The 19,638-nt window shown below is 38.2% G+C and overlaps 4 protein-coding genes and 2 non-coding genes across 7 annotated transcripts; all 6 read left to right on the forward strand.

Annotated features, from left to right (window-relative positions):
* The first annotated feature begins 2,085 nt into the window (after positions 1-2,085).
* KASI (3-ketoacyl-acyl carrier protein synthase I) lies at positions 2,086-4,822 on the forward strand. The gene is made up of 7 exons (XM_086234898.1): positions 2,086-2,727; positions 3,047-3,478; positions 3,654-3,827; positions 3,917-4,030; positions 4,147-4,248; positions 4,413-4,479; positions 4,579-4,822. Exons 1-7 carry the CDS (start codon positions 2,272-2,274, stop codon positions 4,644-4,646), a joined length of 1,413 nt encoding a protein of 470 aa, XP_086091024.1. The 5' UTR covers positions 2,086-2,271; the 3' UTR covers positions 4,647-4,822.
* A 1,461-nt stretch (positions 4,823-6,283) lies between these two features.
* MCM3 (Minichromosome maintenance (MCM2/3/5) family protein) lies at positions 6,284-11,248 on the forward strand. Of its 2 annotated transcripts, XM_086256635.1 has the most exons (17): positions 6,284-6,391; positions 6,461-6,558; positions 6,704-6,912; positions 7,279-7,409; positions 7,488-7,726; positions 7,827-8,063; positions 8,254-8,408; positions 8,495-8,703; positions 8,831-8,993; positions 9,070-9,272; positions 9,497-9,556; positions 9,653-9,742; positions 9,907-10,088; positions 10,277-10,345; positions 10,458-10,599; positions 10,821-10,918; positions 11,006-11,248. In XM_086256635.1, the coding sequence occupies exons 1-16, from the start codon at positions 6,326-6,328 to the stop codon at positions 10,878-10,880; spliced, it is 2,313 nt and encodes a 770-aa protein (XP_086112761.1). In that variant the 5' UTR covers positions 6,284-6,325; the 3' UTR covers positions 10,881-10,918; positions 11,006-11,248. The 2 variants fall into 2 exon arrangements, with proteins under 2 accessions (XP_086112761.1, XP_086112756.1); XM_086256630.1 differs by having other exon boundaries at positions 6,326-6,558.
* A 1,250-nt stretch (positions 11,249-12,498) lies between these two features.
* On the forward strand, positions 12,499-16,476 carry LOC147297112 (NAD(P)-binding Rossmann-fold superfamily protein). Its single transcript, XM_086247160.1, has 5 exons — positions 12,499-12,736; positions 12,899-13,111; positions 13,240-13,359; positions 15,738-16,010; positions 16,103-16,476. Exons 1-5 carry the CDS (start codon positions 12,560-12,562, stop codon positions 16,265-16,267), a joined length of 948 nt encoding a protein of 315 aa, XP_086103286.1. The 5' UTR covers positions 12,499-12,559; the 3' UTR covers positions 16,268-16,476.
* A 1,155-nt stretch (positions 16,477-17,631) lies between these two features.
* LOC147297113 (protein SRC2-like) lies at positions 17,632-18,078 on the forward strand. The gene has a single exon (XM_086230017.1). The coding sequence runs from the start codon at positions 17,632-17,634 to the stop codon at positions 18,076-18,078; it is 447 nt and encodes a 148-aa protein (XP_086086143.1).
* Positions 18,079-19,030: 952 nt separating this feature from the next.
* TRNAR-ACG (transfer RNA arginine (anticodon ACG)) lies at positions 19,031-19,103 on the forward strand. Its single transcript has one exon. It is a non-coding gene; the product is annotated as a tRNA-Arg (tRNA).
* Positions 19,104-19,187: 84 nt separating this feature from the next.
* On the forward strand, positions 19,188-19,271 carry TRNAL-CAA (transfer RNA leucine (anticodon CAA)). Its single transcript has one exon. It is a non-coding gene; the product is annotated as a tRNA-Leu (tRNA).
* Positions 19,272-19,638: the final 367 nt, after the last annotated feature.

Genomic DNA, 19,638 nt, shown 5'->3' on the forward strand with positions numbered 1-19,638 from the left:
AGTGGTGGCCAAGGTGCCACGGTCTCTGCGTTTTGAGGTTCATTAAAGTATAAACCGTGGACCACAGTCGGATACGACGCCGTTGTGGCAAGTGAATCATAAAGTTTACATTTTTTGTATACTAAATTACTAATTAATGGATGGCCAAAACAAATTACTGATTAACGGGACATTTATTTTGGGTAAATGAATAATAAATTAATTAACCAAAGAAAGAGAGTGAATAAAGAATATGTCAAAATTATTGTATACCACTGTAATATCACACGTGACTTGCGGATGTGATATTCTTAATCTATTGAAAATAAAAGGTCTATTGATTCTAACTACTAAATTTCAATAACTCTTTAGTTTAGGTACTAAAATTAAATAGCATTTTAGATTAGGTATTAGTTGAAAAGTCAAATAAATTAATAAATTAAAATATATTAGAATTTACAAATATTACATCACATGTTACTACAATAAAAAAAATATTACATCACAAATATTACATTAATTGTGACTGTCTTGGTAAATTGAAAGAGACAATTCACACCACTATACTATATATTATTTTGAGTAAAAATATTGTTTTGACCTCTATTTATACTATATTGTAGTATAATTTCTTTAAACAAAATTCAATTAAGTTACAACTTAACTGTGACTGTTTCACAACTTAGATGTGACTATCGTTCAGTTACAATTAAATTTGAAGTTATGAGTGTCGTACAGTCACAACTAAATGTGAAGTTGAGACTACATTAGTAAATTTTCAAGATAATATAAAAGTCTCAAGGGCAAGTTTGTCAAAAGCTTATAAATTTTAACTAACACTCATCATATGTGGGCCAAAAGATAAAAATGTAAAATGGAAAAGGCTCAAATCAAATGGGTCAACATATTTGTGACATAATCTAAAAAACTACATTTAAATTTGGTAGTTCAATTGAAATATTATATGGTTTTCATGCTATACTAAAAAATTATTAGGATTTGGTATTTAATCTTAATTTTCTATAAATTAAATAAGTGTACAGTTTTTAGAGTTTGCCAGTAAATAAAAAAAAAATTATTTAGAATTTAGAGTTTTAGATATTAATGATTGTACATATGTCATGATATCGTAATTTAAGTGGATTGGTAACACCACATTAGTATGCCAAGTAGTATTTTTGTTACACACAATAATTTTTCTATGGATTGATGTAAAGTCACTACATCACAAACTAATAAACCTCATGGGATTATATGCAATACTTTTGAAATCTTAGAAGTGTATGTGTAATTTTTAAAATTTTAAATAGTGTATTTAAATAAACGATAAACCTTAAGTAGTGTAAATATACATAACTCCATCACATAAGTTGAGAATTGTTCAATCCAAAGTCAAGAAAATGGTTAGCAATGTCAAACCAGACTTCTTCGATTTAGATAACAAAAATAAAACGATTGCAATTAAGCAAGCACCTATAATATATTAGGGGACACTACTATTATCACAAACAAGAGAACAAACTATAGGCTCAATCATTAACAAAATGAAGAATGAGATTCAACAAAGGTACATATATTAGGGGCTTTGCATAGGCTGCCTGGAAGAAAAGGAAGAACAAAAGTCTACAAAATTTGTTGGGGGAGTGGGAGAGAATTAAAGAGGCTTGATATTTACATCTTACATTTAAAAGTCTACAAAAGTTTAGCATGCAAAGAAGAGTATTCTATAAAAGTCATTAATATTTTGAATACTATTTTCATTTTCATAATATTAATTGAATAATCCTTAACATTTGAATTTCACAAAAGTTTTTTTATTTTTTGTAAGAGGGGGGCCTGCCGGCCTAAATTTTTTTAAATTTTTTAAAATCGAGATTGAATAAAGAATACATCTCTAGTTTATTTTTTTTCTTCAATAAAAGTCTATTTTTATTTAAAAGGGAAAAGACAAAACAAAATTGAATTTTATATTTTGATTGGTGAATCAATGTTGCGAGTGAAAGAGAATCAAGATACAAGACCTTGCAGCTCCCCATTTCCCACTCAGAGTGCTGGGTGACGTGGCATAGATATAGCAGCTGAAGACACCGAGGTCTCACCCCCAAACTCCATAAATTCTCCTCTCCCACAAAAAACCAAACCAAACCAAACCCAAACCGATTCAACACCAAAAACTCACCCGTAACTCCCTCACTCTTGCTCTTCACTAACACATCGTTGGCGTCGCCACCTCTCTCTCACTCACTCACTCCCTCACTCCCCGACTCACTCACATCCACCACCACCACCACCATGCAGGCCATTCAATCCTCAACTCTCCGACCCGCTCCACTAGACCCGATTCGCAAACGGACCCACTTCCCCAATGTCACTCCCAGACCCACATCCAAACGAGTCTCCTTCATCTCCGCCTCCTCTGCGGCCCCGGCCGCGTCCGCTCCCAAGCGCGAGAAGGACCCCAAGAAGCGCGTAGTCATCACCGGCATGGGCCTCGTCTCCGTCTTCGGCAACGATGTCAATGCCTACTACGACAAGCTCCTCTCCGGCGAGAGTGGCGTCGGACCCATCGACCGCTTCGATGCGTCCAAGTTCCCGACCCGGTTCGGGGGACAGATCCGTGGGTTCAGTTCAGAGGGGTACATTGACGGCAAGAACGATCGACGCCTCGACGATTGCCTTCGATACTCCATTGTTGCTGGGAAGAAAGCTCTGGAGGACGCTGGTCTTGGCCCCGATAATCGTGATAAGGTTAGTGCTTTCTTTGATCTGTATGTGTGTAATTGTTTCTGTACGCTGATTAGCTTAATGGGTTTTTCGTATAATGCGCTAGTTCGTTGATTTGGTTCTTTCTGAGATTGATTGAGTTCAATTTTGGATCTGGGTGTTAGTGCTTTGCTAATTGTGGGACATGCATGGAGGAATTGTTGACATGTACCAAACTTTGTCAATTGGATTGGTTGTTTTAAGTTTCATGCAGAGCAAAACTGTTGTTTGCTTTTTTATTGTTGTCTGGAATCTGAATCATGTACTTGACTCTCTGAAATGGTTGATTTTGCTTCACTTACAGCTTGATAAACAACGGGCTGGTGTGCTTGTTGGATCCGGGATGGGTGGTCTGACTGTCTTTTCTGATGGTGTTCATGCACTGATAGAGAGGGGTTACAGGAAAATCACCCCATTTTTCATTCCTTATGCTATTACAAACATGGGGTCTGCGTTGCTTGGAATTGATCTGGGTTTTATGGGACCGAATTATTCAATTTCAACTGCTTGTGCTACTTCGAACTATTGTTTCTATGCTGCTGCGAATCACATTCAGCGAGGTGAGGCTGATTTGATGATTGCTGGCGGAACTGAAGCTGCCTTGATTCCTATTGGGCTGGGGGGTTTTGTTGCGTGCAGGGCGTTATCTCAGAGAAATGATGATCCAAAAACTGCTTCAAGGCCATGGGACAAAGACAGAGATGGCTTTGTTATGGGTGAAGGCGCTGGAGTATTGGTAAGCTGCATTGGTTGTTTTAACTTTAAAGCAAATTGATCATAGGATTTAGTCTAGATTGGACCGTCACCTATAGATTATGTTTCTCCAAACAATCATGATGACATTGAAGTGGAAAACATTTCCTTTAATGATTTCAATCTTGACATGTAAAGAGTTTGATTTTTGTTGGCAGGTAATGGAGAGCTTGGAACATGCAATGAAACGTGGTGTACCAATTATTGCTGAGTACTTGGGAGGTGCTATTAACTGTGATGCTTATCATATGACTGATCCAAGAGCTGATGGGCTTGGTGTATCAACATGCATAGAGAGAAGTCTTGAAGATGCTGGTGTGTCACCTGAGGAGGTGCTCTCTGTCTTCCTTGAACCGATCTTATTTTTTATGGTGTTTAGTTTTCAGCATCATTTATTGAACTACTGCATCACTGGTATCAGGTTAACTACATCAATGCGCATGCAACTTCCACTCTTGCTGGTGATCTGGCTGAGATAAATGCTATAAAGAAGGTGTTCAAGAACACTGAAGGGATAAAAATCAATGCAACTAAGGCAATCTCACTCTCTCTCTCTCTCCCCGCACACGCTCTCACACACATACAACCTCACATATATGTTTATCATTCAGATTATGTGGCTTTCCTGATGATTTCTTTTCTTTGTTTCAGTCTATGATAGGGCACTGTCTTGGTGCTTCTGGGGGCTTGGAAGCTATTGCTACAGTAAAAGCCATATCAACAGGATGGCTGCATCCTTCCATAAACCAATTTGTATGTGATATTTTTAATTTCTCTATTTAATGGTTTTTTTTTTTTTTTTGGTCTAGGGGTTTGGAAACAATTACCACAACATAAACATAGTGCTACTTAGTTTTAGTTTCCATAACCATATAATAATGCTTTCTGATGTGTGTCATGTTCTTTCCTTAATACAGAACCCAGAACCTTCAGTTGAGTTCGACACTGTTGCTAACGTAAAGCAGCAGCATGAAGTGAACGTTGGTATGCAGCCCAAACCTTCAAACTCCCTTTGCATTATATTTTCACTTGCTAAACATCATTCAAATCAAATGTACTCATTAAAGTTTTGACATTTTTCAGCCATATCAAATTCATTCGGGTTTGGTGGACATAACTCCGTTGTGGTGTTTTCTGCATTCAAGCCTTGATCATCCAGCTTGTTTTCAAGTTTTGTAGTGCATCAGTCTTGCTTAGAGGAGATCTTAATTTGATTGTGAGGCTGCTTCATATTTTACTTTTCAGAGCCATTTGTAGTTTTGTAATAATTCAGAGTTACTCTATTTTAAGGACGCAAGTCATTTTTAGATAGCAGGTTCTGTAGGGAGAGGGAGGGGGGGGTGGGGTTGTGTTACTTGTGTTTAGTAAATGTTTTTTTCACTTTTAAATTATGTGGTTGTTTCGTGGCAAAATAAAATAAAATTATGTGGTTGTTAATGTGATGAATGGCCTCTTGTTTCAAAATTGTATTGAATGGCCTTTGAATACCGAGTCTGGAATGGTAATGTAATTGTTTGGTCACCAAACCATGATGATACTGGAAATCATGGAATAAATTAGATTTCTTGTTCATCTACAAGAGAGTTCAGTAGACCAATAATCTGATATAGCGTTCAGGATTAGGTGGTGAAGCTACCTACTCAAGGCCAATTCCATCATCTTGTTGAACGTTCATCTGAAAAAATGAAAAAAATAATATAAAAAAATCCAAAGCCACTAAAATCAGTTTTCTTTAATAACAATGTCTTGCTGCTAATTGTAGTCAAATCAAAATCATGAAGTGGGTACTGTACTCCCTATTATTACTATGGTAATTGATCCTTAGAGCATGTAATTCAGTTCTCTTAGGAATGCCTTGTTTAAAAGAAGTTTGCGGATACATTTGTTGCACTTATTTTTCGTTACACACTCAATAGCTATTGCTTTAATAATATTTTTCTTCGCATTGTTGGAGGGATTACAAAACAAATTCAAATTCCTATACAGGCTTTACTCCAATTCTCCAAATAAAATTGAAAGGTATACATTTGTTACACCTAAAAAGTCCTCCACACTACCACTTCGATTGAAAGAAAAATAACAGAAAGGCTACACAAAAAAATATGGCTTATTTACACCATTGTCCCTTGTGAGATACACTTTTTTTTATTTTGCCCCATGAAACTTAAATCCTCTCAGTTTGCCACATGAACTTCACACAGTTGTTGCAAAAGACATTATGCCGTCAACTCTGTCAATTTTTCCGTTAAAATAGCTGACGTGGCACCTATATGGCATGAGTGAGACCCTTTTTTAGTTATATAAGATCCATGTGAACAAAAAAAATTATAAAAAATTGACATGGATCTTATTATTTTTTAGTTTAAAAATTATTTTTTATTTTTTTTTGTTCACATGGATCTTACATAACTAAAAAATGGTCTCACTCATGCCATATAGGTGCTACGTCAGCTATTTTAACGAAAAAATTAACAGAGTTGACGACATAAGGTCTTTTGTAACAACTGTGTAAAGTTCAGGTGGCAAACTGAGAAGATTTAAGTTTCAGGGGGTAAAGTGAAAAAAAGTGTATCTTACAGGGGCAATGGTGTGAATAAACCAAAAAATATTTAAAAAAGAGAACAGATCGTTTTAAGTAACAGCGTGGCAATTGGCACGACATCTAAAATTGGCGCTAAACGAAAGGGAAATCTTACTCATTTCCCGCCAAAATCAATGCCCTAGACTGGAAAAAGGGTATGCGATAGCAGTAGCTCTCAAGTCTCAAATCTCAGTCACCCTCGTCGCTGCTCTGCTCTTCTATTCTCTGCATAACTCAGGAGTTACGAAAATGGAGATCGGCGACGAAGTTAGGGCTGCTCACAAGCGAGAGCTCATGGAATTCTTGGAAGATGGCGTATGTACTTCACTCTCTCTCTCTCTCTCTTTCTCTCTGTGTGTGACTAATTTGGTAAAAAATGCGCAGTTATACATGGACGAAATCAAGGCCATCATCAACCACAAGCGGCGCCGCCTCATCGTCAACATCTCCGATCTCCACTCCCACGGCGACATTGGGTCCAGGTTATTTGGCTTTTCTCAACATCCAAATACAGCATTAACCCTAGCTTTCCTCAAATTCAAACAGCCCCAAAAGTTATCAGAAAAATCCTAATTTTATTTTCCTTTGTTTCTTTGTTTGTTTTTTTTTTTTTTCCCCTTTTTGAAGGATTCTGAGAAACCCAAGTGATTATATGCAATCGTTTAACGATGCGGCCACTGAAATAGCTAACAGGGTCGACTCAAAGTACTTGAAGCAAGGAGAGCAACTTCTTGTGGGGTTTGAAGGCCCTTTTGTCTCACGGCGGGTCACGCCCAGAGACCTGCTTTCCGAGTACATTGGATCCATGGTTTGCGTCCAAGGCATTGTCACGAAATGTACTCATTTTCTTCCCTATCTTCTACTTTTACTTTCATTTCCAAGTCTCACACGTGAGCCATTATTTTATTTAAATTTGAATTGAGCGTAAAACCAAGGTCAAATGGTGTTGAGTTGGATCAGAAACTTATGAACCTCAAGATATTTCCTTTACATAATTTTCAATATAGCAGCTGCCAAACAAATTGTTGCTATTTCTTGCTTTTTTGATATATTATCATAGGAAAAATTGAATGAACTAAGGCTATGTACATTTCCATTTTTTTATTAGTGAAATTATATTTTCATTATTCGCCATGTGTGAAACTTTTTGTTGGCAATCTTAGCAATGCGTGATTCTAACCTGGTAACTAACCCATTTGCAGGTTCTCTTGTGAGGCCAAAAGTTGTTAAAAGTGTTCACTTCTGCCCTACAACTGGAAACTTTACCACTCGTGAGTATCGAGACATTACATCCAATATGGGTTTGCCCACAGGATCAGTTTATCCCACAAGGGTAATGTCAAATCTTTTGCTTTAATTATCTTATTCTATCATCAGAGGAGGCCTTCTGTGAAACAATCTTTTTCCACAGGACGAAAATGGAAACTTATTGGTGACTGAGTACGGATTGTGCAAATACAAAGATCATCAAACTATATCAATGCAAGAAGTGCCTGAGAACTCTGCTCCTGGTCAGCTTCCACGAACAGTGGATGTCATACTTGAGGATGACCTGGTTGATTCGTGCAAACCAGGAGACCGCGTGGCTATTGTAGGGATTTACAAAGCTCTTCCTGGTAAAAGCAAGGGCAGTGTGAATGGAGTGTTCAGGTAGCTTCCACCATGTAGACTGCTTAAACTATTATCTAGCTTCTCTTATAAAATAATATTTTCTAGTTTTAAAGCTTAACTTAATGGCCCTGTTGTGTAGGACTATTCTCATAGCAAACAATGTTTCTCTGCTCAACAAAGAAGCTAATGCACCGATTTACAGTCCTGAAGACTTAAAGAACATAAAAAAGATAGCAGACAGAGATGATTCGTTTGACCTGCTTGGCAATTCACTTGCACCTTCTATTTATGGACATTCATGGATAAAGAAAGCAGTGATATTATTGATGCTTGGTGGAGTGGAAAAGAACTTAAAGAATGGTACCCACTTACGAGGGTAAGTATGCTTCAAATTTATGTGCTGGATGTATATGTTTCTGATCTATATTAAACTCAAAAAAGCATTATCGTAATTGTGCTTAGCTATCTGATCACTTCTTTTTTCTTTTGCCTTTTGCTCTAAGGCCATGCCTAAGTTTTCTAGCATAACATTGAATCTTGATAAGGCAATATCTTGTTTCTTTTAGTGACATTAACATGATGATGGTTGGTGATCCTTCTGTTGCCAAGTCTCAACTTTTAAGAGCAATTATGAATATCGCTCCCTTGGCAATATCAACTACTGGCCGAGGTTCTTCTGGTGTTGGCTTGACAGCTGCTGTTACTTCAGATCAAGAAACAGGTAATATACTGTATTGAGCTCTTGCGGTTGCAGTTGACCATTAAATGATGATATTATCAGGAAGATACTAATCTATCTGCTACCAGGAGAGAGAAGGCTAGAAGCTGGTGCAATGGTTCTTGCTGATCGTGGCGTTGTCTGTATTGATGAATTTGACAAAATGAACGATCAAGATCGTGTTGCCATACATGAAGTTATGGAGCAGCAGACTGTAACTATTGCCAAAGCTGGTATCCATGCATCCCTCAATGCACGGTGCAGTGTGGTGGCTGCTGCAAATCCCATATATGGCTCTGTAAGTGACACAGCTAATGGTCATCAACCACCATCAGTTACATATTTGCAATTTGATGTTCTGACTGTTGAGTTTTATTTATTTATTTAGTTTTTTTCTTTGTGGTGGTTATTGAATGAATGCACAGTATGATCGTTCATTGACACCAACCAAGAATATTGGACTTCCAGACTCTTTGCTCTCTCGTTTTGATTTACTGTTTATTGTATTGGATCAAATGGATCCTGATATTGACCGTAAAGTCTCAGAGCATGTGTTGCGTATGCATCGGTATCGTTCTGCAACTGGAGGTAGGAAAGCAGTAATCTCTTGCTTAAGTTCTATGATCTTCAAGAAGTATTTAGTAAATTCAACCCATAAATGTAGGTGAGGCAATGCTTGATGGGAGCTCAAGATATGGAGGAGAAGTTGAAACTGATAATGACTCATCTGTCTTTGTCAAGTATAACCGAATGCTACATGGCAAAAAAACAGAAAGGGGTCAGAAGCGTGATACCCTCACAATCAAGTTTCTCAAGAAGTACATTCATTATGCAAAGCATAGGATTCAGCCTGACCTGACTGATGAGGTCCTGATGCTTTATTTGTTCATTTATTTACTCAATAATACATCTATCTTTCTCTGTCTCATAATTTGGGTTGCTTATCTGTCAGATCCTATATCTGCAGTTGACATAGCCAATAACCTCTTTGTGTGGAGAACCTTTTCAGTTAGATATAAACTTTTCTTCCTGACCAAACTTTGAGTTATGAGGCCATCTGACAAGTTGCTCTTAACAATTTTTGTCCACAGGCATCTGAACAGATTGCTACAGCATATGCAGAACTCAGAAATGCTAGTTCAAATGCAAAGGTCAACATCTGTCATCTGCTTGTGTGCATATTGGACATAATTAATGCAATGGCTGTTTCTTGTTATCATCTGATATGATGTTTGCTTTCTTTCCAGACTGGAGGAACACTTCCAATTACTGCCAGAACCTTAGAAACCATCATTCGTCTCTCAACTGCTCATGCAAAATTGAAGTTGAGCAGAAAGGTAACTTGTCAACTTTAATGATTTAATAAGAAAAATGGGACTGTATTTAGTATGCACTTTCATTTATCTCAGAAATCAAGATTATGGTTTCTTCATCAGCTTATGTATTCTGTCAGTTCTTATTTTCATCAAACTCAAGTTAAATGGTAAATCTTTCTTCACAGGTTTCAAAGTCTGATGTTGATGCTGCTCTTAAAGTTTTAAATTTTGCAATATATCACCAAGAGTTGGCTGAAATGGAAGAGCGGGAACAAGGAAGAGAAAGAGAGAGAGAGAGGAACGGCAGAGCTGACAGTCCTGTAGGTGAAAATGATGGGTCTGGCAGTGGTACTGCTAATAGAGAAGGGTAAGCTTTAAGCACTGTTTACTTTAGAAATTTCCTATTTATATTAATTGATGTAATCTCTGTTGTATGACTAGACACCAGAAAATCTGTAAATCCTTTCTTTACCTTCCCCTTCTCATAGCATTGGTAGTGCTGTAAAATTCACAACATTCAGTTGATCTTGTTTCTCTTGGGTTTTTCCTTGTTAGTTCAACAACTGATGCCATGGAAGTAGATGACCCTCCAGCCCAATCTGCTACTGATATTTCTTCAGATAGGTCTGTCTAGTAGCGCAAAGTTGCTCTTCTGTTTTCTAAATTTTTATTTTCATATCCGCACCAGTTGTTTCTAATGCCAATTCTAATTCCATTATTCCTTCCCTGCCTGCAGAATACAAGCATTTAATTCTTCCTTTAATCAACATATGCGAAATAACCATTTGCAAATGATATCCATTGAGGACATAGAGAAGGAAATCAATGCCAGAGTAGGTTTCCATTACTCGAGGGCAGAGATAATGTTGCTGTTAGAGGTAAAGTTTTCATTGTATTCACTGGAAGTAGTATAAATTGAATATAAGATAGTCATTCCTCAGGTTTTTAGTAAAATGATTGGCTTTTTATTTTTTATTTTTGTAATTTTTTGAGCTAGTATCTGCTGTGCCTATCAGTTTTATCCAGTTTTCTTAATGTGAATCCTGGCTCGCATACCATAAGAAGGATAAAATAATAACAGCAACTTCATAATATTCAGAAACTTCAAGAAGATAACCGAGTGTTTATAGCTGCCGATGGAACAGTGCATATGGTATGATGAGTAGTTAGAGGAGCATCTGCAATGGGTGATGCAAGGTATGTGTGTAATTATGATAACTTTCTGATTTATATACGAAACTGTTTCATTTCCAAGTTGCCTGATTTTCTCTTTTATATATTCAGTTTAAAGAAATTTGAGGGAGATTGGTGGCAACAGAGCGGGCACACCTTTGGAAGGGAATACTAATTTAGTTTTGGTGTTGGCCGCGATTCTTAAACTTGAAATTGGAAGCAGAATTTCATTATTGTAATATTTGCATATCCATCTATTTCCGCTTTTGAAGTTATAACATCTCCATGTAAGGTTCATACAAGTTTTATGCAATGTAGGCGTGACTGCATCCATATATTAGAAGACTTCTAACCTTTTTCTGTTGGGCTACTACCAGTACCAAATTATGGGTTGATCATGCAAGTGCAACTTTCTTTTTTCCTTTTTTTTTTTGTTTACCTAAAATGGAATTGAGGATTTAAAGTACCAAGTAGTCTAAGCTCGTATTAGATGCGTTGATTTTCTTTGATACAAAGAATGCCAAAAGGGAAAGAGATTGAACTTGTGGCTTTGAGTGCCTAAAATTCAATGGTTTAATAACCACCAAATTTACAATGCAACTGTCTGTTATTTTTTTTTTTAAATAAACACTACAATTCAACTGCTTTGAACTTTGAAGAACTAATTCTATCTACATTCTGCATGTTTTTTCAATCATATCTACATTGTGCATTTGGCAGGCCTAAAATGCTCAATTGCTACGCCAATGGCTTTAAAGAACAATAAATACTTCATGTACTAAATTCAGCAAAGCGTAATGTCAGTGTAACGATGTCGTTTTGTACTTCTAATATAAAGCAAAATAACGGGATAATTTTATTAAATAACTCATTTTAATATACAATAATTTTTTTTTTACCATTTTCTTTTAAACTTACTTTTCTAATTTTTTTACTTGTGAAATGTCAAATTTACCCTTGCAATAAAAAGCCCAACCTTATGTAGATTGCGCATTCGACCATCTTCTTCTCCTCTTCTGGTGATCACGCATTCCACAATTGAACCTCTTTCGACTACCGCACATTCCACAACTGGACTAGCAAAAGAATTGCTTGTTGAGCTTGAGAGAGAGAAAGTTGTTGAGCTTAGACAATAGCAGAAGATTCATACACCAATTTAAGAGCTCACCCACGAATGGCCTGATGTTTGTTGAACGAGAGAGAGAGATCTGGTGGTTTTTGGGGTTTTCAAATTTTTTGGGTATGGGTTCACAAATGGGGGTTTGTCGCTGGCCGGTGAGGGAGGTGGGGTCGGCAAGTGGGGAGGGGAGGGTTTGGGTTCTCACTCTCCATGACTGTTGCAAAAAGAAGGTGAAGGAGGGTTTGGCTGCTACAGGAAGAAGGTGCAACAACTGTGGACTATTTGGTGGAATGTGCAATCTACACACTATATATAAAGGGATATTTTGGTTTGAAAAAATGTAAAAAAGTAAAAAATGTAAGTTTTAAAAAATGAGGGTCAAAAAAGTTTATTGCATATTAAAATAGGTTATTGAATAAAATTACCCAAACAACTGCGTGGCAGTCACATACTCGCAGACAGTTGATGTTGGTTAGTTGGACTTGGGAGGACGGGAAAGAAATAAGAAGGAATGGAATAAGAGAGAGTGAAAGATATTAAAGCAAATGGCAGCTCGTCTGCCTCTCATTCTCAGGAACCCTCCTCTCCGTCGCTGCACCATACACTCCTCCTACACCCACCACCACCATCACTATCCTCCTCTCTCCGGAACCAAACCCTTCTCTGTAATTTCCTACTCTCCCTCCAACCCCAGGTCCTTTCCTATCCTTAATTCCACAAAGGTATCTCTCTCTCTTTCTCTCTCTCTCTCTCTCTCTCTCTCTCTCTCTCTCTCTCTATACTGTATTGTGTTGTTTCTATTTCGTTTCATGTCATTTCTACTAAAACTGAGAGTTGGAGAATGCCATGAATGTTAGTATTATTATGTTCATTTCTGTTTTTAGATGGAAGGGAATGAAATTACAGAGGAAGTCACTGAGACAATTGAAGCCAATGTAAATGGGAAAAAGAAAATTTTTGTGGCTGGTGCCACAGGAAGTACTGGTAAAAGAATTGTTGAACAGCTACTGGCTAGGGGTTTTGCAGTTAAAGCTGGAGTTCGAGACTTAGAAAAAGCCAGAACTAGCCTTCCCCACGAGAACCCAGCTCTTCAAATTGTGAGTTTCTTCAAAGTTTCAAGTGCAGCCATTAATTCATGCTGAGAACTCAATTGGGTCTTTGCTGTTTTGGGGAATGTTTAATTTATTGGGTTTTGGATGACATGATGCCTTGTATTTGTTTGTAGGTGAAAGCAGACGTGACAGAGGGTTCTGCCAAGCTAGCAGAAGCAATAAGTGATGATTCAGAAGCCGTGATTTGTGCGACAGGATTTAGCTATGGATGGGATGTGTTTGCTCCATGGAAGGTCAGTTTGATTCTGTATCTGTGCAATTAACATCTATTTCCGTTTTACTTTGTGGAGCCAATTTTATCTTTATATTGTGCAACATTGATTTTTGACTGCTGTATGAATGTATCTATAATTATGCAGTAGGGATAAAAGTTCAATCTTAACCAACTCTCGCGAATCATCATTTGTATCATCATTTGTGATGCCACAATCTTTTTGTCTATATGATTTATGTAGTTACAGCATGAATTTCAGGGTTTTGAAATAAACGTAACTTTTGACTTAGGTGAGAGAAAAACAATGGTGAAGGGTACTTAAAATGAGATCAATAACATTATAGCAACTGCAGTACATTTTTTATCACTTCAAACATTTGTTGGTTGGCATTACATTGTTTATCGGTAATGGGACACCTTATGTTTGCACAACCTTCTACTTGAGGCTGAGTTGATGACTGCAGTAAATTATTTTGTATACAATCTTATAGCCATTTTCAATTCGTGACCCTTCTAGGATACATGTGTTTGCATAGGTTTTACTAGCATTTGACTAATTTCAAAATTAATGTTAGTGAAATCTGGAGTTTTAGCCTCTGGCTAGTAATGTGATGCAGCGTAACACGCAATTAAAAGAGATTAGGGAAAACCAGCATTAACCCTAAGAAAGAATCTGGAATCCACCAGAGAAATGAGAGAAATCTCAAGGTTTTCTGATTGAAAATAATAACAATGAATGTTACAAACAACCAAAAAGGTTGTTTAAATACGTTTAGAACCCTAGACGTTCGAAATTCAAAATGGAAACAAAAATGAAAATAAAGTGCAATTTAGGAAACTTATTTAAAAACACTAAATTGCTTATTTGAAGCCCTAAACGAAGGAATTTGGCCAAAATAGGCCCTCGGTCATCGCCTATTTGAATTTGTCTCGTCGTTCCCTTCGAATTGGTATATCATGGGCCCATTTCTGACACTGGGTCGGACTGAAGCTTGTTCCTTTTCTTGGCCTTCTGGCGGTCGAGTTGTTGCATGAACCGTTCTGCCATTTGTTCTACATCAGTCTCCTCCACTTCAGAAGAACTCGACCCCGAGTTATCTTCAAGATACAAAGGCTCCGTATCGGCATGGAAGGCATGCAAGTCTGCCACATTAAAAGTGCTAGAAATTCCCATTGACTCCGGTAAGTCCACCACATAAGCATTGTCATTAATCCGATGGAGAATTTTGTAAGGACCATACTTGCGTGATTTCAGTTTGTTGTCGGTACCCACTGGGAATCTATCTTTCCTCAAGAAAATCATCACTGAATCACCTTCTTTGAACACCTTCACTCGCCTATGTTTGTCTGCAGCAGCCTTGTACTTGGCATTTGTGGCCTCTAACTTTTTTCGGACCTCAGCCTGCATAGTTTGAACCTCTTCAACCATATTTTCAGCTGCCACACTTACCCCATGTCCCTTGGGAAGTTTCACTAGATCAACCACATGCTTAGGAGTCGCAATGTAAACCAGAGAGAACGGCGACTGTCCAGTTGCACTATGGGTAGCATTGTTGTATGCAAATTCTGCCTGGGGCAAAGCGAAGTCCCACTGTTTTGGTTTGTCTCCACAAATGCTGCGAATCATATTGCCCAAGGATCTGTTCGTCACCTCTGTTTGTCCATCAGTTTGGGGATGGGCTGTGCTACTACGATTCAAGGCTGTCCCAAACATCCTCCACAAAGTGATCCATAAATGGCTGAGGAACTTGGTGTCACGATCAGAGGTAATAGACTAGGGCACTCCATGCAATCTGACAACCTCCCGAAAGAACAATTTGGCTATGTTGGATGCATCAGATGTCTTCCGGCATGGAATAAAGTGTGCCATCTTTGACAACCTATCAACAACAACAAAAACATAATCCACTCCCCTTTGGGTTCGAGGAAGACCCAGCACAAAGTCCATAGAGAGGTCCTGCCAAATATTGTTAGGAACAGGCAAAGGCATATAAAGTCTAGTGTTTTGTGACTGACCCTTGGCAAACAGAGGTGACGAACAGATCCTTCTGGGCCGGGCCCATTTCTAACACTAGACCGGGCTGAAGCTTGTTCCTTTTCTTGGCCTTCTGGCAGTCGAGTTGTTGCATGAACCGTTCTGCCATTTGTTCTACATCATAATGAAAAGAACTTATCATTATTCATACAACGAAGGAAATGAATGTGTTCTTTGTGTTTGCTTCAAAATAAAATGCAATTCTAATGCCACTAAAATTTAGTGGTCCTACTCCTATACAACTTAAGATATCTGGTAGTCTTAGAATTGCATATCTGCATTTTTTTCTCTGGTGGACTGGTGCACTCGGTGCTATTGATGGTTACTGTGGTCACTGTCTGAAAAAGGTTATTTCGTTACAGGTTGATAATTTTGGCACGGTCAACCTTGTTGAAGCATGCCGTAAACTTGGTGTGAACAGGTTTATTCTTGTCAGTTCCATTTTAGTCAATGGAGCAGCAATGGGGCAGATTCTCAATCCAGCTTACATCTTTCTTAATGTTTTTGGACTCACCTTAATAGCAAAGCTTCAGGCAGAGAAATTTATCAGGAAGTCTGGTATAAACTATACAATAATAAGGCCTGGTGGGTTGAGAAATGAGCCTCCAACAGGAAATCTTGTGATGGAGCCAGAGGTAACACAATTTCTGCCAGACTTTCTGAATTTTCTTGGAGTCTTATTAAGTACTAAAAACTGAGTTTTCTCTCTGTCTCACTCTCTTGGTAGGACACTCTTTATGACGGCACCATCTCCAGAGATCTGGTTGCAGATGTAGCTATTGAGGCATTAGTCCAGCCTGAAGCATCTTACAAGGTTGTAGAGATTGTTTCACGTGCCGATGCCCCCAAGCGTTCATATGAGGATCTTTTTGGTTCCATTAAGCAACGGTGACCTCCGAGTTTGATTCCACAATCTTATGTTGGCAGAGTAGCATCTCAATTTTTAGTAGCCTTCTGATGGCGGATATATGCTTCCCTATATTCCTTTTTCATGCGTTATAATTTCTGTTCATTACATTGGTACATATGATGGTCTGAGACTCTGATGCTTTCATTTGGGATTCTATGCATTTTAAACATGGAAAACTGATTCTTGTTCCATTGTTTTTCTATCTTAACATAAATGAACGAATTGACTTGAATCATAAAATACTTGGCAAAAGTAGTGACATACTGAAATAGAGACGTCTTTAATGAAATCATTAATTAATCATAAGTTCATAACAAAAAAAAATAAAATTCAACACCACTTCAGAAAAAGAAACAAGCAAACAATGACTTCAAATTAACAAGTTTATTAAAAGAACCAAGCCAGCAATGAAACCATGGCCCCTACTGCAGCTGGAACACCCAGAGCTGCCCCGGTGCTCTCCATAGGTGATGGTGCAATTCCACCAACATCTTCAACAGCAACTGTGGCACTGAAAGAAGCAAAACTCACAAGAACCATCATGTAGATGGTGAAAGCCATGGCCATTCTGCAACCCTCCATTTCTGATCACTAGTTCTTAATTAATACAAGTAGAATACTAGTGACCTGTAACAAGTAGAAGTTTATAAGTACTGGGTTTTGGTTTTGCTTGAGGACAATGAGAATGCATAAAGTGGCATTTATGGAGTTAAGCTAATGAGAATCTGCCAGCTGCTACATTATGTTGCTTTAACCACAAACAAAATCATTTGGGGGTAGTGTGGCCTTTCACATAATTTTATCCCTCCCTCCACTAAACTCTGTACCAGCCTGTCTTCAAAATGCAAGATTAGCGGAAAGCTCTTTCCAGACAAGTTTCGAATATTAATTTGATTATTTTTACTTGGCATGCATGTGCTATATTGAGCTTTGTGGTGTACATACATTATTGGGGTCTTTTGGGCCGAAAGCCCACTATTTTGGGCCTTTCAAATTAAAGTCTAGAGTGATTATAGAGTTGGGCCACAAATCCCACTTTTCTTGTCACTTAAATAAAAAGCCCACAGTCTTTATTTTGTGGACTGAAACCCACATTCTTGTGACATATTGCAAATTGGGCCTTTCCAAACAAAAGCCCATATACCATCTACTATTTCAGTCTGCCTGAACTCTCTACTCTCTACTCTGGTAGTCTTTGTAGCTCTCTCTCTCTCTCTCTCTCTCTCAAAATGAGCCAAGTGCCGAAATTACGGCGAACCAAAGCGGCGGCGACCACCCAACTCAGGGAGATAGAAGTGCTGATAATCTCAGCGCAGGACCTGAAGAACGTGAAGCACGTGACGCAAATGAGGGCGTACGCGGTGGTGTACGTGGAGAAGGACTTGCACGCGGCGAGAACGCGCGTGGACGAGAAGGGGGGGACGAACCCCACGTGGAACGAGGTGGTGAAGGTGAAGTTCCGCGAGGAGCTTCCGGAGAGGGACGTGCTGGCGGCAGTGAACGTGGACATCTACGCGCACGGGCACGTGAGGGAGAAGCCGGTGGGGAGCGCTCGGGTGCTGCTGCGGGACGTGCTGAAAGGTGGGGACGCGCGTGAGCCGTTGGATAATCCGATCCAGTGCATGACGGTGCAGGTTTGGAGGGAGTCCGGTAGGCCCCAGGGGTTGTTGAACCTGTGGGTCCCGCCCACTGGGAGGTTCTTGATAAGGAGGGACTCTTTGTCGTTTAGTGTGGGAGAGGCTGAGGAGGAGAAGAAGGAGGAGATGGCAGTGAAGGGTGGTCAGGAGGAATAGGTTTTGAGGTGGTGGTATGTGGATCGATGTGTCATTGTGTGAAAGTGCATGAGAGACACGTAGAGGCTAGAGCAACACTTCTACTGCGCTTTTTTTTTTCATGCACTGCTTCTTTGTTTGAGTCGAATTAATTTTGAACTTTATTGTTTTGTTTTTCTTAATCTTGTTATTTCTCAGCCTCATCTAGTAATCAAAGATAGAATTAAGGCGGTTCTAATTAAGCAATATTTGAAGAAGATAAATTAAATGTATATGTAAAATAAGGTGATTTTTAATTTATATCATATCAATATTTAGTGTACATGTTTGTATATGGCCGCTTTAATTTGTATTTTGTGGTGCATTAATTGTACACGTTTAGAAATGAAACCAGACATCTTCGTTTCTCATGTCACAAGCATATATGAGGTTGAGTTAAGACATATGCTTGTTAGAGAATGGTGAATTTATCTGCAGATCATACACCAGCAAATGCTTGTCAAATTAAACAATTCAAAATGGTTTGATCTACAATAGAGGACCTTTATTGATACAAGGGTTCATTCTCATTCACATTTTACACCACATATATTGAGAGAAAGTGTTATAAATTGATCAAACTTTTCTTTACACATAATAAAAAATTGTTATGAATTTTCTGGAATAAGAATTAAAGTAAAACAATAAGCATGTAATGCAATTATAGAAAAAAAAAAAAAAAAAAAAAAAAAAAAGTGGGGAATGCCATGTTGCTAGTTTCGTAAAATTTTGCAAATATATCCGAGACTTCTGAGTTCTGAATTTTGATCACCTGTCTTTTTTCCCCGAGTTGGGAAGAACATCTTTTTTTGTCAAAACATTTTTTTTTTTTTGTCAAAACATTAAACATGTGAAAAGTGCACATGTTGATCTCTCTTTGCAACTTGTGCCTTGAATGAATTATAGAAGCCACATGCCTTGGCAATCAACAAATGACTCCATGGCCCAATGGATAAGGCGCTGGTCTACGGAACCAGAGATTCTGGGTTCGATCCCCAGTGGAGTCGTACTATCTTTCCTGAAATTTTTATTTTTAAAATGGCATCATACACAAGTAGTTAAATAAAATAATTTTGCACTCCTTACCATCTGTCAGGATGGCCGAGTGGTCTAAGGCGCCAGACTCAAGTTCTGGTCTTCGAAAGAGGGCGTGGGTTCAAATCCCACTTCTGACATGTTTTTGTTGAGGATGAAGAATAAGTTTTTTTTTTTTGAATTTGGTTGGGCCTTGTTAATTTGTCTTCTTAGTGGCTACATAGTGGGCCTGGGTTGGTTGTAGCCTGTTGCAAAAAACAATGAAATTATTCATGAATATTTAGACATTCTCGAACACCCTCTTGAAGGTTGGAATTGACGATCCAAGTTTGACCACGGAAAAATTATTGTGTACATCCGTGTACATAGTCATATGGTATAATGAATCCATATGTTATACTATGAATAGGCTGGATATAAACTTGATGATGTGAGGTGGCTTGGAAAGTTTACTCTCTTTCCCTACATTTCCATTATTTGTTGGGAAATGACAATTCACATTTTACA

This window comes from Dryas octopetala, chromosome 1, assembly GCF_963921425.1.
Source record: "Dryas octopetala chromosome 1, drDryOcto1.1, whole genome shotgun sequence".
NCBI classification, from domain to species: Eukaryota; Viridiplantae; Streptophyta; class Magnoliopsida; order Rosales; family Rosaceae; genus Dryas; species Dryas octopetala.